The following is a 24,898-nucleotide window of genomic DNA, read 5'->3' on the forward strand; positions in this document are numbered from 1 at the left end:
ACTAAAGCCCTGATCTGTAGCTGTGCCAATATCTGTGGTGTAAGTAGTCACTCTTTTACCCACATGAGGCCACTGAATGTGGGACCAGGAAGGGATGGAAAGTAACACGCCATTATATGGTATTGTGTTAAAAAAAGAATTGTTTTTCAAGAAATACTTACTAAGTACACAGTATGGGCCAAACACTATTCCATTTGCTGGGGCCAAAGTAATGAACAAAACCAGATTTAGAACCAGACCTTCACATCACTCTTTCACAATGTGTTAAAACATGGTCTTAAAAAATAATAAGCCATAATTATGTAGCTTCATTAACTAAGATGTATTCTAATTTTTCAAGAACAAAAGTTTTACCATGAATAAAATTGTTCTTAAAACAATGTTTTTCATCTTTTTTCTCTCATATTTTTAATTTTAGTTTTTGTGTTTTATAATACACATATTGGTATAAGAGTAGATACATAAAGTGTATGCACATGAAAGGGCTTAAAATTTTTTTCATAGCATGCACAATAAAAAATGTTTGAAGGCCACTGCTTTAGCAATTAGATAAGTAACAGACGAGCCTCGGGGGTGCCCCTAGAAACATCTCTGCATTTTTAATAGGCCCCTAACCTGCTAGTAAGGAAGAACATTTCTGTGTTGTATTAGGTCCAGTGGGAGCTAAGTGGCCATTATGCAATAGATTATGAAGTACTAAATTGGACACCCTGAGTATACTCTCCGCCTTAGGATCTCTTGTGAACACCACACGAGAGCCAAGACATGTAGACCAGCTGAGAGAGCCTTAAGAAACATTTCAAAGGATCCGTCCCCTAACAAGGCAGACCCCACAGCATGATCAGTGGCAACATGAAAGATTTAAGAGGGCAGTTTGATAACATGCTTCACCATAGCAAAAGTTTATTCCTGAATTGAGAAGGTGCCAGTATGGAAGAGAAGATTGAGCCTGTCAAGCCTATAACTCAGGCACCTACCCAGATGGCCCTGAAGGTTTACCAGCCTTCTATCTCTGAAATAGAATACCAGCAGCAACATGAGGCCACCCTACTGGAAGGAATGGAGAATGCAAGCCTAGTGGTTTGGATCCAGAACCATTAAAACACAGGCAACACTTCTTTCCAAGAAATCTTCCCTTTCTGGTTGGGTTAAGTCCCAGGTAGCTACTTTTGATAGGTAACCCATTAATAATCCTAAGCTCTTTGCTGCACCATATCACAATAATTTTTTGTATTTGCATCTCACACTAGAATGAGAGTTTCATATGTTTCTATGACGTGTGACACATTGTAGACACTCATTTACTGAAAGCTTAAATGACCATCTTCTTGGGTTTTGTTTTGTTTTCCCTGATTGACCACATAATTGCTCTCAGATCCACAACAATGAAGAATCCAGTGAATTAATCTACATTATAATGTTTTTGTTTCACCCAAAAAGCAATCTAAACATTTTAAAAGATTTGACCCCAAGAAGTTTCAGTCATGAGAGTGGGGCCACCATGATGTAATTAGTGCCCATGTAAGAAGAAACAGCCGAGAGTTTACTGTCTCACATAGTGAGGTGGTAGGAGTCTACAAGCCAGAACAAGAACCCTCACCAGAACTCAGCTATGCAGTCATCCTGATCTCAAAATTCCAGCCTCCAGAGTTGTGAGGAAGTAAGTCTGTTGTTCAAGCCACCCAGTCTGTGATGCTGTGTTATGGGAGCTCTGGCTAAGATAGGCAACAACTTGAATTTGAACATAATTCTCATGAGAAGTCAATCTGGAAAGGCTCTGCAGTGGGAACCAAAGGAATCTGGGTCTGGTTGAAAAAATCTGTGTTTATTGAATAGGCATTTTAAAATTTGGCTGGAAATATGGAACTACAAGTCGTAAGTTGGTGGTAGGACTCTACCTTGTCTAAATTCTGTGCCACCTTAGATTTTTTTGTTTTAGCCTTTTTGGAATTCTAGAACTGGATATATACATTCTTGAAGGATTTTTCTTAGATAAGGGCACCCAAGTAAGTGCCAAGAGAAAGGGCACTTTCTGTGTCTAGTCTCTTAACCCTTTGCAAACACACAAAAAGGAAATAAGATGCTCTCCATGGACTGCATAGTATGTTACAGTATTGTGAAGCATGATTCCATTACAGTATTTTTTTTAAAAATTTTTTTTTTTCAACGTTTTGTATTTATTTTTGGGACAGAGAGAGACAGAGCATGAACGGGGGAGGGGCAGAGAGAGAGGGAGACACAGAATCGGAAACAGGCTCCAGGCTCCGAGCCATCAGCCCAGAGCCTGACGCGGGGCTCGAACTCACGGACCGCGAGATCGTGACCTGGCTGAAGTCGGACGCTTAACCGACTGCGCCACCCAGGCGCCCCTCCATTACAGTATTTGAAAATACTAAATCTTAAGCAAAAAGACCTACATATAGCCTAGGTTAAAAAAAAAATCCAAACAGCATTTTTAAAGAATGTCATAATCAAGCTTTAATCTTCCTACATGATTTCTAAATGGAATTATTTTATTTTAAGGTAGAAACGTATAGAAGAGACAGGGAAGATTTTGTTTCTTTTTAAATAAATTTGGATAATCTTCCTGGAAAACTATATCTATTTCAATTGCTATATTAGAACTAATTCACATTTGAATTTTGTGATGAGTCAAAGGAAGTGGCTCTGCCTGGCAACAACCATGTTGGTAGACAGGCTTTTGGACAGAGCAGAAGGGGCCTGAAGTCTGAATTCAGTAGGGGCTGTTTAACACCTGTGCAACTGGAAGCAAATTCCTCAATATTTGAAGAATATATTTAGAGAGATTTTAAAGAGGTAATTAAGGTCAAATGAGGTTATGGAGTGGACCCCTAATCCAGTTTGGCCAGTTTCCACATAAGAAGAGGCAGAGACACCAGGGATGTGCACACACAGAGAAGGGGCCCTATGGAGACAATGAGAAGTGAGCCATCTACAAGCCAGAGAGAGAGGCCTCAGGGAAACCAAACCTGCCGATACTTTTGTATTGGACTTCTAGCCTCCAGAACCGTGAGAAAATAAATTTCTGTTGTTTAAGCTACCCAGTCTATGTATTTTGTTATCGCAGCCCTCGCAGACTGATCCAGTGGGCATAAGAATAATACCACCTCACAGGAGTTAGGATTACATGTGGCTGATGCTGCACTTGGCTCCTAGTAGATGCTTGATAAATGGAAGCCATTATTTGTGGCTCCGAAAGAAGGAGGACAAAATAAAATTCTCTTCTTCAGCAAGAAAATCAGTAATTATTTAAAATCTCTATGCCACTTTGATGGGGCGCCTGGGTGGCTCAGTCGGTTAAGCGGCCAACTTCCGCTCAGGTCATGATCTCTCGGTCGGTGAGTTCGAGCCCCGCGTCGGGCTCTGTGCTGACAGCTCAGAGCCTGGAGCCTGTTTCAGATTCTGTGTCTCCCTCTCTCTGACCCTCCCCTGTTCATGCTCTGTCCCTCCCTGTCTCAAAAATAAATAAAACGTTAAAAAAAATTTTTTTTAAATTAAAAAAAAAAAAAACTCTATGCCACTTTGAGTAAATGCCTAATTTAATCTGAATAATAATCCTGTGCAAACCATCTTCATCTTGCACACGAGGAAACTGAAGCCTTCAAAGGCTATGTAATTTGTCTAAAGTCACATAGAAAGTGGCAGAATCATGAACATGGCTTTAAAATCTGTATTCTTCCCACCATGCCATGCTACCTACGAAAGCAGCTTCCTAGATGCCAAAAGGTTACTAATGAAAGAGATGCATTCTAGATGTGTGCAGCAGACACACAGCAAGGGGTTGGCTTTTGTGGTGGAATGTATTCCTGCCCACACACGGATGCCTGCAGTCAGAATCAAATATCTTTTCAAAAGAGACTTTTTAATCTGCTCAAGCACTTGAACCAAATATTCACTTAATATTCCAGAACTCTGTGCCAAAGGCATACGGCTAATTTGGCCTAAGGAATAGTAAGGCCATGTGTTAACAATTGTATGGCCTTTCCTTGCAGTGCCTGGTTTGAGGACAACTGAATGCAGACAGACATGTAGACAGATAACTGGGTCAGGATAAGGTAACTGCAAAATTGAACCTTGATTGGCCACATGTGTGGGTGGGTTCCCACACCTGTATTCTACCTTAGTCAAGGAGAGTATCAAATGAAATAATTATATTTTACAAACACACAAAATCGAATAAAAATACAATTTTATTTTATAAAAATATTTAAAAATATATTTTTATATTTTATAGTTGGTTCTAAATGTTCTTTCCAGTAATAATTAGCCCATGGGATTATGTTTTAAGATCACTTCCTATTAATGAGGAAAGCTCATACTAAAGGTGTTTTTCTTCGTGTTTACCATGACACATCACTTACATTTAAGCTTTTAAATTATTAAGACTATTTTTAGAGCAGTTTTAGGTATACAGTGAAATTGAAAAGGAGGGACAGAAGTCCTCTAGAACTGATACACGAATTCAGCAAAGTCGCAGGATACAAAATTAATGTACAGAAATCAGTTGCATTCTTACACACTAATGAAGCAACAGAAAGACAAATAAAGAAACTGATCCCATTCACAATTTCACCTGAATCATAAAATACCTAGGAATAAACCTAACCAAAGATGTAAAACATCTGTATGCTGAAAGCTATGCAGAGCTTATGAAGGAAATCGAAGAAGATGCAAAGAAATGGAAAAAAATTCTGTGCTCATGGATTGGAAGAATAAGTATTGTTAAAATGTCAATACTACCCAAAGCAATCTACACAGTCAATGCAATCCAAATCAAAATCGCACCAGCATTCTTTTCGAAGCTAGAACAAGCAATCCTAAAATTTGTATGGAACCACAAAAGACCTTGAATAGCCAAAGTAATATTGAAGAAGAAGACCAAAGCAGGAGGTTTGCTTTGTCATCAAGACAGCATGGTATTGGCACAAAAATAGACACAGACCAATGTAATAGAATAGAGACCAAGTATGGCCAACTAATCTTTGACAAAGCAGGAAAGAATATCCAATGGAAAAAAGACAGTCTCTTCAGCAAGTGGTGCTGGGAGAACTAGACAGCAACATGCAGAAGGATGAAACTAGACCACTTTCTTACACCACTCACAAAAACAAACTCAAAATGGATAAGGACCTGAATGTGAGACAGGAAACCATCAAAACCCTAGAGGAGAAAGCAGGGAAAAACCTCTCCGACCTCAGCTGCAGCAATTTCTTACTTGACACATCCCCAAAGACAAGGGAATTAAAAGCAAAAATGAACTATTGGGACCTCACAAAGATAAAAAGTTTCTGCACAGCAAAGGAAACAATCAACAAAACTAAAAGGCAACCAACGGAATGGGAAAAGATATTTGCAAATGACATATCGGACAAAGGGCTAGTATCCAAAATCTGTAAAGAGCTCACCAAACTCCACACCTGAAAAACAAATAATCCAGTGAAGAAATGGGCAGAAGACATGAATAGATACTTCTCTAAAGAAGACATCCGGATGGCCAACAGGCACATGAAAAGATGCTCAACGTCGCTCCTCATCAGGGAAATACAAATCAAAACCACACTCAGATATCACCTCACGCCCGTCAGAGTGGCTAAAATGAACAGATCAGGAGACTATAGATGCTGGAGAGGATGTGGAGAAACGGGAACCCTCTTGCACTGTTGGTGGGAATGCAAACTGGTGCAGCTGCTCTGGAAAACAGTGTGGAGGTTCCTCAAAAAATTACAAATAGACCTACCCTATGACCCAGCAATAGCACTGCTAGGAATTTACCCAAGGGATACAGGAGTGCTGATGCATAGGGCCACTTGTACCCCAATGTTTATAGCAGCACTTTCAACAATAGCCAAATCATGGAAAGAGCCTAAATGTCCATCAACTGATGAATGGATAAAGAAGTTGTGGTTTATATACACAGTGGAATACTATGTGGCAATGAGAAAGAATGAAATATGGCCTTTTGTAGCAATGTGGATGGAACTGGAGGGTTCCAGTGAAATAAGTCATACAGAGAAAGACAGATACCATATGTTTTCACTCTTATGTGGATCCTGAGAAACTTAACAGAAGACCTTGGGGGAGGAGAAGGAAAAAAAAAAGGGAGAGAGCCAAACCATAAGAGACTTTTAAAAACTGAGAATAAACTGAGGGTTGATGGGGGGTGGGAGGGAGGGAAGGGTGGGTGATGGGCATTGAGGAGGGCACCTGTTGGGATGAGCACTGGGTGTTGTATGGAAACCAATTTGACAATAAATTTCATATTAAAAAAAAAAAAGGAGGGACAGAGATTTTCCTTGTAGTCCTACCCCTACACATGCACACATCTCCCCCATTACCAACCTTTCCCACCAAAATAGTACATTTGTTACCAAGGATTAACCTACACTGACACATCATCATCATAATCACCCAAAGTCCACAGTTACCTTGGGGTTCACTCTTGGTATTGTATATTCTGTGGGTTTAGACAAATATATAATGACATGTATCCATCATTATAATATCATACAGAGTAGGGACGCTTGGGTGGCTCAGTTGGTTAAGCATCTGACTCTTGATTTAGACTCAGGTCATGATCTCAGGTTTGTGAGTTAGAGCCCCATGCCAGGCTCTGCACTGACAGCGTGGAGCCTGCTTAAGATTCTCTCTTCTTCTCTCTCTACCTCTCCCCCGCTCACTCTCTCTTTCCCTCAAAATAAATAAACATTAAAAAACGGTTTAAAAAATATATACAGAGTAGTCTCACTGCACTGAAATCCACTGTGTTCTGCCCTATTCATCTCCTCTTACCCCCTGCCACCACCCCTGGCAACCACTGATCTCTTGCCTCCATGTTTTAGTTACACTTAAATTTTAAAAAAATGTTTATTTATTTTGAGAGAGAGAGAGAGAGAGCGAGCACAAGCAGGGGAGGGGCAGAGAGAGAGGGGGGCGGAGAGAGAATCCCAAGCAGGCTTCTTGCTATTAGTGCAGAGCCCGATGCAGCCCCATGAACCATGAGATCATGACCTGAACCGAAATCAAGAGTCAGAAGTTTAATCAACTGAGCCACACAGGTGCCCCTAGTTATACTTTAATTTAAAAGAGTCACTAGGAAGTAGCCTTTTTATGCTAATTTTTGAAACTGAACTTAAGATTTATGGAAAAGCCATTTCTCATGATTGGCTATGACACACTCTAGTGAGGTTTCATTGTAATATTCTCTCTGATTTTGTGTTTGAGATTTTCCATAATAAAAACTTTTTTAAAAAAAGCCAGATTGACATTAAAAACATTATTTCTGCCTGATTCTAACATAAATGTTACAGATTCATACTTTGAAAAAGCTTGTAAGATAGGAATATTCATGTGTCTCTGCTCGTGAAGTCAAGGGCTGATGCAGAACGGATGGCTACTACCAAATATCTTGGGTGTTTCTCGAACCTAATAAGATACCATGCAGGAGTACACCCAGAATCCCATTGGCTCCTTGTGTAAGTGTGGCAGATGCCGTCAGTACACCATGACCTGTCCTCTTAGCACCTACCACTTCAAGGGCATGGCACCTTGTTTCCAATGTCGAACCTCTGTTAGACTCTACTAGACCTTCTCCCTTATTTAGAGACAGTTCTGCCTATACTAGCTAGGGGCAGACCTCAAGTGCTAGGGAATGAATGTTGCCTGTGAGCATCCCTCATCCAATGCCTAAAGGGAGCTGATGGATAAACTTCCTAGCTCTCTTCTCCTTCAGATTACTTAGTTCTGAGGCTCTTGTTCTACATTTTTATTTCCCAAATACCCCCCGCCCAGATATAATGTTGGTTTTCCAAAGTGGCAACTTGCTAGAGAACATGTCTTTTATTAGCTTCCTCCTCTACCCTGTCTCATCCTACTTCCCTACCAGTGTTCCTGGGATCACCTCTCAAATATGCTTCTTGTACCAGAATCCTTGTCTCAGGCTCTGCTTCTGTGAGAATTTAACCCAAGACAGCAAGATATCAAGCTGAGAGACCTAGCCCTCAATCTGAAGAAAATTTTCACAAAGGATTTTGAAAAGATGTCCTGTAAACGAAGACAGTGTTTGGGTTAATATAAAATTTCCTCCCTCTTCAAAAATCATGGAGTAGGCTATACTTGAATCTACCCTTTGGAGCTGATGTAAATAGTTTGATGAGGATTGGGGCTGATGACCCCAATATTTAGGTAAAAATCTAAAGAATTCTTGAAATAAGAGGTTTTTTTATGGGATTAAAACAATACCTTAGATAATTGATTGAATGGATTACAGTGGATGGAATTACATAATCCCAACTAAAAATGTGTCAATGAATAAATATTCACAGTGAGGACTGTGAGACAGATTAAGTTGGAAATTTGGTTGGCAACCCTGTTGTTAGAGAAGAATCAAAGCAAAATGCGAGGTTCTGTGTGATGAAATTCCATATGAATGTTACACTTTTTTAAACCTACATTTTTAGTTGTATAGAATATTTTTAGTCAGTATCATTTGTAAATTTGCAAGCTAGTGTCATCAGAAATGCCAGACTCAGTGTATATAAGCTTTTTTACTTTTGACTGCTATCTAGTTTTAATATTAATAAAAACCTTGTTTTTACCACTTACCATAATTCCTTTATGGTATCTTGGATGTTATAAAGAAAGAACTTGGTAGGATTCCCAGGTTTGTCATTTAACTACTTGGGTTGATTATGGTGCCAATAAGCAGAATAGGGAGTAAGTGATAAAGATGTGGTTTGGCTGCATAATATTCCAGTGTGTGTGTGTGTGTGTGTGTGTGTGTGTGTGTGTGTGTATCTTCCTTATCCATTCATCTATTGATGACACATCTTCCTTATCCATTCATCTATTGATGGACACTTAGGTTGCTTCCATATCTTGGCTATTGTAAATAATGCTGCGGTGAACATGGGGCACATATATCCTTTCAAGTATTTTTTTTTCCATTGGGTAAGCAGTGAAATTAACTAGATCATATGGTGCTTCTGTTTTTAAGGTTTTGAAAAACATACTGTTTTCTACAGTGGCTGTACCAATTTGCATTCTCACCAACAGTGTATGAAGGTTCCTTTTTCTCCACATCCTCACCAACACTTGTTATTTCTTAGGTTTTTGATTCTAGCTATTCTGACAGATGTGAGGTGGCATCTCATTGTGCTTTGGATTTGCATTTCCTTGATGATTAGTGATGCTGAGCATCTTTTCATGTGTCTGTTGGCCATCTTTAGGTCTTCTTTGGAAAAACGTCTATTTAGGTCCTTTGCCCATTTTTAAGTTGGGTTGAGGTTATCAGACAAAATGAATGAAAGGGAGTGGAAAATACAGGCTTCCAGTCTTGGAACAAATAAGTCATGGAATAAAAGGCACAGTATAAGGAACACAGTCAATGATATTGTAAGAGCATTGTATGGTGACAGATGGTAGCTACTTGTGAGTATAGCATAATGTTTAAACTTGTGGAATCACTGTGTTGTACACCTGAAACAAAAAAAAATTAAAGGAAATATCTGGATTGAGAATAGAAGAGACAACTTATAATTTAAGGCATCTGTGGACCATGGAGGAGGTGATGTCTGATAGGTGATGAGTACAATGTCCTATACACGGTTTACAAGAGCTAAATCTATCTGTTCCCTGCTTTGTTGTCAAGCCACACCCCCATCACAGACCATGCCTTCACCCACATCTGACACTCTCTGCTCTGGGTTTACACTGGCTGTTCCCTCTGACTGAAACACCTTTTTGTATTCCTCCCCCTCCGTCACCCAGACAACTCATGTTTGAACACCTTCTAAGAGCACTCACAGCTCCACCCTTTTCTGCTGTGACTTTGGCATTAACTCAGTTTCCTGAGACAGTGGTGCTAATATAGGAACACCACTGGGTTATTAGAATTAATTATACATCTAAAGCACTTAAAACAGCATGCACAAGAAGTGTTCTCCAAGTCTTTGCTCTTACTGTTAGGTGCTGTCTTACAAGACAGCCCATATCATCTTCTGTTAAAAAAAATTCTTTTTTAAGATTTGTTGTAATAACAGTCTTACCAAATAGTGCTGATTTAAAACAATGAGTGTTCTGGTCTTTTCTAACTCTTATCACAAACAACTGTTTTAAATAATTTTTACCAGGCTTTCCCCTCCCGTCTCTTTTAACCTGTAAATTGGTTTTTTGTGTGTGAGTTGCCATAATCTGTATACTGCTTATCTTTTATGCAGTATTGCAGTGTTGTATCTCATTGTTTTAAGAATTTCCTGATATTTGAAGGGCACCTGGGTAGCTCAGTTGGTTAAGCCTCCGACTTCGGCTCAGTTCATGATCTCATGGTTCCATGAGTTTGAGCCCTGCGTCAGGCTCTGTGCTGACAGCTCAGAGGCTGCTTCAGAATCTCTGTCATCCTCTCTTTCTCTGCCCCTCCCCTGCACAAATGCACGTGCTCACTCTCTGTCTCTCAAAAATAAACATTTAAGGGTCACCTGGCTGGCTCAGTTGGTTAGGCGTCCAACTTTGGGCTCAGGTCATGATCTCTTGGTTCGTGGGTTCGAGCCCAATGTCAGGCTCTGTGGTGATAGCTCCAATTCTTTGTTATTTTGATTGGGCCTGTTGGCCAAGCAGAGCCCCCGAGTCTGGCTGGCAAAAGCGGAGGGGCCGGACAGACTGTGTTCCGACAGCAAGCGCGACTTAGCGTCTGGGAGGTCATAAGTTAACAGCTCTGCTCGGAAAGCAGGAAGGCTGGAGGACAAAGGGAGGGAGAGCTGCTGAGCCCCCGGACGGCAGAGCTCAGCTTGGCGGGGAACAAAGGCGCCAGCGCCATCTCCCCCGCCCATCCCCCAGCCAAAATCCCAAAGGGAACCAGTTCCTGCCAGGGAACTTCCTCGCTCCGCGCAAACACCCAACTCTGTGCTTCTGTGGAGCCAAACCTCCGGCAGCGGATCTGACTCCCTCCCGCTGCCACAGGGCTCCTCCTGAAGTGGATCACCTAAGGAGAAGCGAGCTAAGCCTGCCCCTCCAGCCCCCGTGCACCTTGCCTACCCACCCCAGCTAATAGGCCAGATCCCCAGCAACACAAGCCTGGCAGTGTGCAAGTAGCCCAGACGGGACACGCCACCCCACAGTGAATCCCGCCCCTAGGAGAGGGGAAGAGAAGGCACACACCAGTCTGACTGTGGCCCCAGCAGTGGGCTGGGGGCAGACATCGGGTCGGACTGCGGCCCCGCCCACTAACTCCAGTTATACACCACAGCACAGGGGAAGTGCACTGCAGGTCCTCACCACGCCAGGGACTCTCCAAAATGACCAAACGGAAGAATTCCCCTCAGAAGAATCTCCAGGAAATAACAACAGCTAATGAACTGATCAAAAAGGATTTAAATGATTGGGCCTGTTAAGTCTTTTCCTATGAGTTAATTGAGAATTTTCTGAAAAGTGAAATCAAATCAAATTTTATTTTTATACCTTTTATGAATTTCTCCAAATGTTCTCTATTTTTTATAATCTATTATAACCATAGATATCTATTAATCAGTATAAGTGCTAACATAAGAAATTTAAGAATGTATGCTGTCTTGTATAAACTTTTGAATATGAATTATACCAAAAAGTTAGTAAGCCAAAAATAGTACCTTTGTGGTTAAGAGCAAGGGAGCTTGAAGTTTAAGTTTTTCTAACAGATGTGAATTGCTGTTATTTAAAAAATTTTTTTTAACGTTTTTATTTATTTTTGAGACAGAGAGAGACAGAGCATGAACGGGGGAGGGGCAGAGAGAGAGAGGGAGACAGAGAATCAGAAGCAGGCTCCAGGCTCTGAGCCATCAGCCCAGAGCCCGACGCGGGGCTCGAACTCATGGACTTTGAGATCGCGACCTGAGCCGAAGTCGGACGCTTAACCGACTGAGCCATCCAGGCGCCCCAACTGTTATTTAAAAAACTGACTTGGAGGGGTGCCTGGGTGGCTCAGTCAGTTGAGTGACCGACTTCAGCTCAGGTCATGACCTTACGGTTTGTGAGTTCAAGCCCGACGTTGGGCTCTGTGCTGACAGCTCAGAGCCTGGAGCCTGTTTCGGATTCTGTGTCTCCCTCTCTCTCTGCCCCTCCCCCACTCATGCTCTCTCTCTGTCTCAGAAATAAACATTAAAAAAATTTTTTTAAAAACTGACTTGGAAATATACTTAGCTACAGGCCTATTTAGACCTAAAGTAATCTTTTAACTTTTTATTGTAGTATGTATAATTTAGTTGATGAGAAAAATAACCCATTAAGAATAAGGTTATTAAATGTAATTGATGATTTCTTTTCAATGTAATACCTTTCCCCTTTCGTATTTTAGCATCAAGAATACTTTATAGCACAATTATAACTATTATAAATGTCAAAGAAATTTAAGAGTTTATTCATAATAACACAAATGTTCTTTTTTTTTTTTTTAACTTTTGAATTAGATCATAGAAAATTCTGTACTATCCATTGCACTGGTTACTTGAGAAGCTGGCCTCCAAATATTGTTGGAATGGAAGAAGAAAAGGACAGTAAGAAAGACAGTAGTAATTTTACCTGCCTTGTTGCCATTGGAAGGTTACATCCATATATTGTACCACAGAACAGTGGAGAGATTAAAGTGAAACCAACTGAATTTATAACCCGGTTTGCAATGAATGGGAAGTTTGTCTATGTGGACCAAAGGTGAACATTTATTTATTGCCATAATGATTAGCATTCAATGGGATACTTAAGGCTATTAAAGATGTACCTTGATAGTACTGCTAGATTGTTAAGGCTTCAGAACAGGAAATAAGTTTAAATGAAAAAAGAATGTGGATATGTGCATAATTTTGTTCAAGTCAAAAAATAAACTTGGAATATTTCTGAGCCAGTGGTGCAGAAACTGAGCATGGTCTGTGGCCACAATTTTATTGGTGAATGGTAAAAAGAGTCTACCCTGGGCTGGGGGGGATGTCCATTCTAGCCTGGGTCTAGGGCAGCCAAAGGGGGGGCCCGGTGATGCATATGGCTTACTCATCCCCTGTCAATTTCCCACTATTGTGACTGTATGTGGACCTACAGTCTCTGGAAGGGAGTGCATTCACCAAGCTGAAGTTTATTTTCGATTTTAAAACCAGGGCAACAGCAATTTTAGGATACCTGCCTCAGGAACTTTTGGGAACTTCTTGTTATGAATATTTTCATCAGGATGACCATAGTAATTTGACTGACAAGCACAAAGCAGGTAGGCATTGAGTAGGGTAATTTTTTTGGTACTTTTTAATTATAGCTTCAACTCATTTTTCATCCCTGTGAAATCTGAAACTTGAATTAACCCTCAAGGGATTGATTTATGTAACAGTAGACCGTTATGCTGATTATTATCCTTTCTTGTTAAGTTCTACAGAGTAAAGAGAAAATCTTTACAGATTCATACAAGTTCAGAAAGAAAGATGGCTCTTTTGTAACTTTAAAAAGCCAGTGGTTTAGTTTCACAAATCCTTGGACCAAAAAACTGGAATATATTGTGTCTGTCAACAATTTAGTTTTGTAAGTAACTTTTATGTTGTTAAGACCTTTATGTTGATTTCAAATAAGTGTCATGTCTTTTCTTGTCTTGCTAAACCATTAAAGTTGCATGATCATCTGGCTTTATAACTTCAGTACATACTTTTTGTAATTCATTCACTGTTGATTGGCGTTACTTCTCAGAATTAGGCTGAAATTTTCCCTTTTGGAATACATTTCTTTTTGCTTGGTATAAAATGTGATAGTAAATGCATTTAAGTTCTTTCTTCCTACCTTTCATGGCCTTGTCATGACCTTCCAATAAATGATGTGGTTGTAGCTTTCAACTATATATCATCGTAAGAAATTGTTTTGTCCCACAGATCATTTTTATAGACATCTTCTAAGCCTGAGGTACTACATGTGATTGTGTAGGAATATTTGGCCGAGGGATAAGCACAAATCCAGCCTAAGCACTGCTTGCCAAACCCTGGCTATGTCTGTGTCAGCTAACTTAAAGGAAGAACAACTTTCCCTGCTTTGCTTAATAGGATAGCATAGCCCATTTTAAGTATCATTATTTTTCTGTAAGTTTTTCATTGTAATTGCTGTAACATTAACCCAATTCTGTTTCCTGATCTACTATACTTAGGTTTTTAAAAGGCCCCCAAAGCTTGGCATTCCAGCACTATCCCCTGTTTATCATTCCAATAATCCTTGCCTTCTTATCATTAGTATACAAACCGAGAGTTTGTAACTGAGAAAATGTACCTTATAGGGTAATAGGACATTTAGCAAATGTCCTGGTACTTAGCACATAAATACTTTGATCTCTAGTGGTGACATTAACAATAAGTATATATAAAACAAAAAGGTCAAGAACTAATAAAGCCACTACATTAAAGCTCTACTTATTTAACAATTTCCTTCACCTAAAAAAAAAAATCACCTATGGTGTTTCTTCATTCTAGGGGACATAGTGAGGTTAGAGAAGCATCGTTACTTCCTTGCAGCTCTCAATTATCAGAAGGTAAGCTTGGTTTTAAATGATGGGGATTTATTACTAGGAGTGTTGTTATTGTTACCATCTTTTTCTGTCTTGGAGAGGGAAAGATTTCAAGGTAATATTGCAAAGACTTGTAGGGCTAAAGTTATCCTCTTTAGAATTTCTACAATTCTTTGATTACCCTTCCATTATACTCTTACACTGTATTGCAATTAGTTGTTTGTTCACCTGGTCTGCCCCTTGATCGAGTTCTTCAAGAGTAGGAATGGTATTTTATCCATTATCTATCTAGTGGCTAGCATAGTTCCTTGTAGTTTGTGGCACTCAATACATATCTGTTGAGCAAATTAATGAAAAGTATTAATGGGGAGTTTTTGCTTATCTTGGCTTTTCACCACAAGAATATTTTATTCTATTACTTGTATAAATAAAAACAGAAATATGAAGGAATATTAAAAATAAAGCAGTATTACTCTGGCTTCAGTGTGGAGATTAAAATGGGAAGGAACTGTCTGTGCTCAAGGGTTACAGGTCATGATTATACCCTCAATGATGTTCTACACATTTGACTCCTATCATTCTTCATACACGTCTTAAGCCATCATGAGTTATGTTTGTAATGCAAGCATAAATATTTCTAATATTTTAGGATGTAGCTAGTCTGTTTCTTTTAAAAAGGAAAATGGGAAATGTATTTGAATTGAGATAAACATATTAACCAAAGTTATACATAACTTTTTAGAAGTCTTCAATTGGTTTTTCCCTTTTGTTATTATTTAGAATCCTCAAAACCATCTTATATTAATGTACCTGGAATGTCTACTGGAATAGTACTTGGCCCTGGTAGTATTGGAACAGATCTTGTAAATGAAGCCCTGGACTTACAAAGGTAATGTTTTATTGCTGCAAATATCTTCACAAGTGAAATTATTATACTTATAAAACCAGTAGTCAAAAATCAGTAAGTTTCCTATATTCAAACAATAACCAGTTCAATAACATAATGGAAGAGAAGATCATTTTTATAGTAGCAACAAAAAAAGGTTAAGTATTATATGGGGCACCTGGGTGGCTCAGTTGGTTAAGCGGGCCAACTTCAGCTCAGGTCATGATCTCATGGTTCGTGGGTTCCAGCCCCATGTCAGAGCTCTGCTGTCAGAGCCTGCTTGGGATTCTCTCTCTCCCTCCTCTCTTTCTGCCCCTTCCCCCCTCAAAATAAAGAAATAAACTTAAAAAAATAAAAACTGTAAGAAGTGTATCAAGAACACAGGTATGGATTTTTATAATCTTAGTTTAGAAACTCCTTTCTAAACATCACAAAAAATCTATAATTCATAAAGAAAAAAGTTAATTATATAAAAACTCAAAACTTAAGCATAATAACCATTCTGAAAAAGGTAAATAATAAATTGCAGAAAATGTGTGTTTCAGGTGATAAAATGAATATATCTTACTATAGAAGTTTGATAGTATAACATTATTAAACTTCATTTAAACTTTATAAATAAACTTTATAACTTTATTAACCTTTATTTATATTAAAGTTTATATAGGGTATAAATAAAGTTATTAAAGAATTTTTTTAAATTTTATTCATTTTTTTTAACTGAAGTGTAATTTTTTTTTCAATATATGAAATTTATTGTCAAATTGGTTTCCATACGACACCCAGTGCTCATCCCAAAAGGTGCCCTCCTCAATACTCATCACCCACCCTCCCCTCCCTCTCACCCCCTATCAGCCCTCAGTTTGTTCTCAGTTTTTAAGAGTCTCTTATGCTTTGGCTCTCTCCCACTCTAACCTCTTTTTTTTTTTCTTCCCCTCCCCCATGGACTTCTGCCAAGTTTCTCAGGATCCACATAAGAGTGAAAACATATGGTATCTGTCTTTCTCTGTATGGCTTATTTCACTTAGCATCACACTCTCCAGTTCCATCCACATTGCTACAAAGGGCCATATTTCATTCTTTCTCATTGCCATGTAGTACTCCATTGTGTATATAAACCACAATTTCTTTATCCATTCATCAGTTGATGGACATTTAGGCTCTTTCCATAATTTGGCTATTGTTGAGAGTGCTGCTATAAACATTGGGGTACAAGTGCCCCTATGCATCAGTACTCCTGTATCCCGTGGGTAAATTCCTAGCAGTGCTATTGCTAGGTCATAGGGTAGGTCTATTTTTAATGTTTTGAGGAACCTCCACACTGTTTTCCAGAGCGGCTGCACCAGTTTGCATTCCCACCAGCAGGGCAAGAGGGTTCCCGTTTCTCCACATCCTCTCCAGCATCTATAGTCTCCTGATTTGTTCATTTTAGCCACTCTGACTTGTGTGAGGTGATATCTGAATGTGGTTTTGATTTGTATTTCCCTGATGAGGAGCGACGTTGAGCATCTTTTCATGTGCCTGTTGGCCATCTGGATGTCTTCTTTAGAGAAGTGTCTATTCATGTTTTCTGCCCATTTCTTCACTGGATTATTTGTTTTTCAGGTGTGGAGTTTGGTGAGCTCTTTATAGATTTTGGATACTAGCCATAACCAATTTTTAAAAAGAGCTTGGGGAATAAAATAAGTAGTAAAGAATTTGGAGAGTAGACTATAAAAATTATAAATGGCCAAAAACCTTCAACAATTGCTCACCCCTCCCCACACAGTTAAAAATATATACAGCTGGCCCTTGAACAATATGGCAGTTGGGGATATCACCCCTCACAGTCAAACATCTGCGTATAACTTCTGACTCCTCCAAAGCCTAACTACTAATAGCCTACTGTTGACTAGAAGCCTTACCAATAACATAAATGGTCAATTAACACATATTTTGTATGTTAGATGTATTGTATACTGTATTCTTACAATAACATATGCTAGAGAAAAGAAAATATTCAGAAAAATCATAAAGAAGAGATTTTGTTCCAAGGGGGTGATGTTAGAAGACCCTGAACTCACCTCCTCCACAGACACACCAAATCTACACCTATTTATAAAGAAGTTTCTCCTGAAGAAGAGCAGAGGGCTGACTAAACAGCTTCTGCACAACTGAAGATACAGAGACCACATAAAGAATAGCGAGAGAAATAGAGACTCAGTAACAAAGGGAATCCTCACCCTTGACACTGCAAACAGCAGTGAGAAGGGATACTGTGAGCAGATCATCTGCTGTGGGGCACATAAAAAAAGTCATGGGTTAAAAGGTCAACTAGAATATACAGGAACCAGCCGAGAACTCTGTCAAATAGCAGGGGAACTGCTGGAACTTTGTCCAGGTCAGAGGGGATGGTGGCCGCAGTTTATATTTCCCCTCCACCTTGAGAGTGTGGATGGAAGCAGGGTTCGGCATTCTGGGTGGCCTAATGCTTCAGTGAGCCCCATGCCCCGAGCCCACACCAGCCCTGCTGTACCACCAAGGTTGTCCCAGTATAACACATGCCAGAACACACCTGGTCAGTGCTCACTACAGCTGCAGCTGTCTTGCAAAGCTGACATGGGTACAGAGCAGCCCAGAATACTCTAGACCTGAACCACCTCAGTTCCATATGACTTACTAGGGCACCTCTGGTCCATAGCACTCTGGGGCCACTTGGATCGTGCCTGCGTTAGCTTCAGACACCCTATCAGAATGCCATCTTCACAATGTGCCCCAGGACCCTCAGACTCAGCCCTGCCTTATCTTTAGCTACTCTGCCAGAGCCCCAGGCACCCCCAGCTTACACTGCCTCTTCTCTGCTGTCCTGCCAGGGCACCCTCTGTGCAGAGAGCCCTGAGACTACACTGGCCCATGCCCACATCAGCTCCAGCTATCCCACCAGGGCAGCCCTAGCTCAGAGTGCCCTGGAATCTGCACCCATGCTAGCCACAGCTCTAACCAGTCAGCGAAAGTCACCAGGCACATAGTCTACACAGAGGACAACCATACACAAGCCCATTCCTTCAAGTTTGGGAAAAGTAACTGTTCCACTTAATTCATAGAAGAAAAAAACAATAAGTTAAAAATGAGAAGACAGAAATGTGTACCAAACAAAACAACAAGACAAAACCCTAGGCAAAAAACTAAATGGAGATAACCAATCTACCTGATAAAGAGTTCAAAGTAATGGGCACCAAGATGCTCACTGGACAAGAGAGAAGAGTGGATGAACTTAGTGAGAACTTCAACAAGTTGACAGAAAATATTAAAATAATCAGAATTAAAGGATACAATGACTTAAATGAAAAGTATAATAGAGGTAATCAGCAGTAAATTAGCAGATGCAGAAGAATGGATCACTAATTTTGAGAACAAGGTAGTGGAGAGCATCCAAGCTAAACAACAAAAATAAAAATAGAATGAGGACAGGTTAAGGGATCTCTTGGACAATATCAAGTGAACAAACATTTGCATCATAAGGATCCCAGAAGAAGAAGAAGAGAGAGAAAGGGGCAGAAAACTTATTTGAAGAAATAGTAACTGAAAACTTCCCTAACCTGGGGAAGGAAACAGACATCTAGGTTAAGAAGGCAAAAAAATCCCCAAATAAGATAAACCCAAGAAATCCACACCATGACACTTTAGTTTTTGACATCTTAAATTGTTAAGAGAGGATTTTAAAAGCAGCACGAGAGAAACAACTAGAAACATATAAAGAAAACTCCACAAGGTTATCAGCTGATTTTTCAGCAGAAAATTTGCAGGTCAAGAGGGAGTGGTATGATATATTCAAAGTGCTGAAAGGAAAAAACTACAACTAAGAATATTCTACCCAGGGGTGCTTGAGTGGCTCAGCTGGTTAACTGTCTGACTCTTGATTTTGGCTAATGTCATCATCTCATGATTCGTGATTCAAGCTCCTCATCAGGCTCTGCACTGACCGTACAGTCTGCTTGGGATTCTCTCTCTCTGCCCTACCCCTAGTCTCAATCTCTCTCTCTCTCAAAACAAATAAAGAAACATTTAAGGGGGGGGAGGGATATTCTTTCAGCAAGATTATCATTAAGAATTGAGGAGAGGGAGGGGTGCCTGGGTGGCTCAGTCGGTTAAGCGGCCGACTTCAGCTCAGGTCACGATCTTGCGGTCCGTGAGTTAGAGCCCCGCGTCGGGCTCTGTGCTGACAGCTCAGAGCCTGGAGCCTGCTTCCGATTCTGTGTCTCCCTCTCTCTCTGCCCCTCCCCTGTTCATGCTCTCTCTCTGTCCCAAAAATAAATAAACGTTAAAAAAAAAAAAAAAAGAATTGAGGAGAGGGATACCTGGGTGGCTCAGTCAGTTGCGCGTACAACTTTGGGCTCAGGTCATGATCTCATGATTCACGAGTTCAGGCCCCGTGTTGGGCTCTATGCTGACACTCAGAGCCTGAAGTCTGTTTCAGATTCTGTGTCTCCCTCTCTCTCTGCCCCTCCTCCACTCATGATCTGTCTCTCTCAAAAATAAAACAAACATAAAAAATCTTTAAAAAAATAAGAATTGAGGAGACATAAAGAGTTTCCCAAACATAATTAAAGGATTTCACCACCACTAAACTGGCCTTATGTGCAATGTTGAAGAGAAATTTTTAATCAGAAAAGGCCATAAATAGAAGAAAATTGTGAAAGGAAAAAATTTCACTGGTTAAAAAATACACACAGTAAAGGTAGTAGGTCAATTACATATAAAGCTACTATGATGGTTAAAGAAGAAAATTAATAAAATTAATAATATCAACAAATTGGTTAAGGGATACAAAAATTAAAAGGTATAAAATATGATATCCTACACATAAAATATGAAAGGTGGGAGTAAAAATGTAGTGCTTTTAGGATGTCAAGCTTAAGGGGTGCCTGGGTGGCTCAGTTATTTAGGTGTCCAACTTGGACTCAGGTCATGATCTCGTGGTTTATGAGTTCAAGCCCCATGTTAGGCTCTGTGCTAACAGTGCAGAGCCTACTTCGGATTCTCTGTCTCCCATTCTCTGTGCCCCTCCCCTACTTGCTCTCCCTCTCTCTCTCAAAAATAAATATTAAAAAAAAATTAGAATGTCAAACTTAAGAGACCATCAACTTCATATAGTATACATTGGATGTTATATGTGAAACTCATAGTAACCGCAGCCAAAAATGTATAAAAGATATGCAAAAAAATTAAGAGAAAGGAATCCCAGCATAACACTAAAGAAAGTCATCAAATCACCAGGAAAAGAGCAAGAAGAAAAAACAAAAAACTACAACAACCAGAAAGGAAGATACAAAATGGCAATAAGTACATACTTATCAATAATTACTTTAAATGTAGGGGCACCTGGGTGGGTTAAGCATCTGACTTTGGCTCAGGGCATGATCTCATAGTTCATGAGTTTGAGCCCTGCATCGGACTCTCTGCTGTCAGGATGGAGCCCGCTTTGGATCCACTGACCCCTTTCTCTACCCCTCCCCTGCTCACTCTCTTTCTCTCAAAAATAATCATTAAAAAAATAATAATTTCTTTAAATGTAGATGTTCCAATCAAAAGACATAAGGTGATTCAATAGATAAAAAATTAGAACTATATGCTGCATACAAGAAACTCACTTCAGAGCTAAAAACATACAAACTGAAAGTGAAGGGATGGAGAAAGAGATTCCATTCAAATGGAGGCAGAAAAAAAAAGGCGCTGGGGTAGTAATACTTCTATTAGACAAAATAGACTTTAAAACAAAGACCATAGCAACAACAAAGAAGGGTGTTACATAATAATAAAGGAATCAATCCAATAAGAGGATATAATGATTGTAAATATCTATTAAACCCCACATGGAAGCACCTAAATATATAAAGAAAATATTAGCAGGCATAAAGGGGGAAATTGACAGTAATACAATAATAGTAGGGAACATTAACACTTCACTGACATCAGTGAATGAGAAAACAGTGACTCTAAATGACACATTAGACCAGATGGACATAAAAAAAATATATACAGAATATCTCATCCCCAAATAGCAGAATACACATTTCTTTTATTTATTTAAAAAAATTTTTTTTTAATGTTTATTTATTTTTGAGAGAGAAAAAGACAGACTGCGAGTGGGTTAGGGGCAAAGAGAAAGGGAGATACAGAAGCTAAAGCAGGCTCCAGGCTCTGAGCTATCAGCATAGTGCCCGATGCGGGGCTTGAACTCACTAGCTGTGAGATCATGACCTGACCCAAAGTCCGACACTCAACTGACTGAGCCACCCAAGCACCCCTACTTTATTTATTTTTTAATGTTTATTTATTTTTGGGAGAGAGAGACAGACAAACAGACATGTGAGCAGACAGAAAGGAGGGGAAGAGAGAGAGAGAGGGAGACACAGAATCTGAAGCAGGCTCCAGGCTCTGAGCTGTCAGCACAGAGCCCGACACTGGGCTCAGATTCACAAACCGTGAAATCATTACCTGAGCCAAAGTTGGAGGTTTAACCTACTGAGCCAGCCAGGTACCCCAGAATACACATTAGATGCACATGGAGACTTCTCAAGTATAGATTACATGCTGGTGCACAAAAGAATTCTCAATAAATTTAAAGAAATTAAAATTATATCAAGCATCATTTCTAACTACTACAATATGAAAGTAGAAATCAATTACAACAACAAAACCCTGGAGAAAACACAAACTCATGGAGGCTAAACAATGTGCTCAACAACAAGTGTATCAATGAAGAAATGAAAGAGGAAATTAAAAAATAACTAGAAACAATAGAAAATGGAAACACAATAGTTCAAAATCTTTGAGATACAACAAAAGTAGTTTTAAGAAGGAAGTTTATAGTGATACAGGCCTACCTCAAGAACCAAGAAAAATCTCAAACAATGTGACTTTACATGTAAAGGAACTAGAAAAAGAAGGCAAAATCCAAAGTTGGTAGAAGGAAGGAAATAATAAAGACTAGAGTGGAAATAAATGAAATAGAGACTAAAAAAAGCAAAAAACACAAAAAGATCAGCAAAGCTAAAAGTTGGTTCTTTAGAAAGATAAACAAAATTGATAAATCTTTAGCCAGACTCATCAAGAAAAAAGAGAGGACTCAAAATCAGAAACGAAAGAGAAGTTGCAACCTACACTACAAAGGAATATAAGAAACTACCATGAAAAATTGTATGCCAACAAATTGAATAATCTGGAATAGATAAATGCCTAGAAATATACAGTCTTACAAACTGAATCAGGAAGAAACAGAAAATCTGAACAGATCCATTACCAGTAATAAAATGGAATCAGTGATCAACAAAATCCCAACAAACAAAAGCCCAGGACCAGATGGGTTCCCAGATGAATTCTACCAAACATTTAAATATAGTGTTTTGAAATTTAATTTGTTTAGAACAATTAGTTACATCATGGGCAGCACCCCATAATCAATTACATTAGTATTTATGCTTTGAGAAGTATTTACAGATTAAATGGTAAAACATCTGGGAGGAGAGGAGAGGAGGTTGGGGTGTATACATTAAATAAGATTTGGAAAAGAATTATTGATCTTTCGTTGTATTATCTACTTTTATATCTTTTGGAAGTTTTCCATAATGAAAGTTTAAAGATCTATTTCTGGAGTGAATTGTTACAAATATTAGGAGGGTAGAGTAGGATAAAATATTAGCTTTATATCAGGTCAGACTTGGCCAAGTTCAGATCAGTTCTAATTTTGGTGCCAAATAAATTATGGGAAATCTTTCAGTGTTCAAAGCCTTTTTGATTTTGGAATTGTAGAGAAGGGTCCTAAAACCTCACAATATAAAACAATACGGAAATTTGTTCAGACTAGTTACTTCTCCTATTTGCAACTAGGCTTTGGGGGGGGGGGGGGGCAGGTAGGAGACATACAAGGGGGAAGAAATTTTTGCTTTTTATTTTCTACCTGTTCATACAGTTTAAATTTTCATATTAAAAAGTTTACATTGAAAAAAACTCAGACATTTGTCATGTGACTACTGTCTGCCCAATTTTATTGAATATTGAATACTTGCAATGTGCTATATACTTTTAAGAATTAAAAGTATTATGAAACATATGCACAAGAATATGCATATGACCCATCATACACTTTGATCATAAATCTCTTAACACTTAATATGTAAAACTGAAAGTACTATATAGTATATTATTAAATGCTTGAGTGTGTAATTCGTACATTCTTGGCATTTAATCCTATACTGAGTCTCACTATAGGATCCAGGTTTCCTTCTAGATGTAAGATTTTACAGCTAAATGGCTTAAGTGCTGAAAACAATTTTATCAGCAAAAAGCATTTTCTTTTTTAATTGTGGCAAAACATAAAAAGCTTAACATTCCTAAATTTATAGTTGAGTAGCATTAAGTACATTTGCATTGTCATGTAATCACCACCACTATCCATCTCTAGGACCTTTTACCTTGCAAAACTGAAACTCCCATTAAACAACAACTTCCCATTTCCCTCTTCCCTGAGCCCCTGGCAACCACCATTCTACTTTCTCTCTCCATGAATTTGACTGCTGTAAGTAGCTCTTCTGAATGAATCATATAATTATTCGTCCTTTTGTGAATGATTTCTTTCACTTAGCATAATGCCTTCAAGGTTTAAGCAGGTTGCAGCATGTGTCAGAACTTCCTTGTAAGGCTGAATAATATTTCACCGTATATATATGCCACATTTTCTTTATGCATTAATCTGTGGATCCCTGTGTTGCTTCCACCTTGTGGCTATTATGAATGTGGGTATACAAGTATCTGTTCTAGTCCCTGCTTTCAATTCTTTTGCATATGCACCCAGAAGTAGAACTGCTGAATCATATGGTGATTGTATTTTAAATTTTTTGAGGAACCACCGTTCTGTTTTCCATAGCAGTTGTACCATTGTACGTTCTTACCAGCAGTGCACAAGTTTTCTGGTTTCTCCACATCCTTGCCAACACTTGTTATTTTCTGTACATTGAGAGTTCTCTTGATGGGTGCGAGGTGGTAGCTCGTTGTGGTTTTGATTTGTATTTCCCTAATGATTAGTGATTTTGAACATCTTTTCATGTGCTTATTGGCCACTTGTAGTCCTTCTTTGGAGAATTATTTATTCAGGTCCTTTGCCCAGTTTTTCACCGGGCTGTTGGTTGTTGAGTTGTAGGAGTTCTTTATGTATCCCGGATAATAACCCCTTATCAGATACAGGGTTGGTAAATATTTTTTCCCCTCTCCGTGGGTTGCCTTTTCACTCTGTTCATAGTTTCCTTTGATATACAAAATTTTTAAATTTTGATGTGACCTAGTTTTGTTTTGGTGTTTTGACACCATCTAAAAAATGATCACCAAAGTCAATGTCATAAGGCTTTTCCCCTGTTTTCTGCTAAGAGTTTTATAATTTTAGGTCTTATGTTTAGGTGTTGGTCCATTTTGAGTTAATTTTGTGTACGGTATAGGGTAGGGTCCAACTTTCTTCTTCATGTAGCTAT

General features: G+C 39.0%; 1 protein-coding gene across 7 annotated transcripts in view; it reads left to right on the forward strand.

Annotated features, from left to right (window-relative positions):
* The window catches only part of BMAL2 (basic helix-loop-helix ARNT like 2), a 121,954-nt gene that overhangs the window by 92,001 nt on the left and 5,055 nt on the right, over positions 1 to 24,898 (forward strand). For all 7 annotated transcript variants that reach the window (XM_078449986.2, XM_078449981.1, XM_078449985.1 and 4 more), the window contains 5 exons: positions 12,456 to 12,696; positions 13,134 to 13,240; positions 13,395 to 13,545; positions 14,475 to 14,533; positions 15,290 to 15,398. In XM_078449986.2, coding sequence (XP_078306112.1) covers positions 12,456 to 12,696; positions 13,134 to 13,240; positions 13,395 to 13,545; positions 14,475 to 14,533; positions 15,290 to 15,398 — 667 coding nt within the window. The remainder of the gene's footprint in view (positions 1 to 12,455; positions 12,697 to 13,133; positions 13,241 to 13,394; positions 13,546 to 14,474; positions 14,534 to 15,289; positions 15,399 to 24,898) is intronic.

This window comes from Panthera onca, chromosome B4, assembly GCF_046562875.1.
Source record: "Panthera onca isolate mPanOnc1 chromosome B4, mPanOnc1 haplotype 2, whole genome shotgun sequence".
In the NCBI taxonomy this organism is placed as follows: Eukaryota; Metazoa; Chordata; class Mammalia; order Carnivora; family Felidae; genus Panthera; species Panthera onca.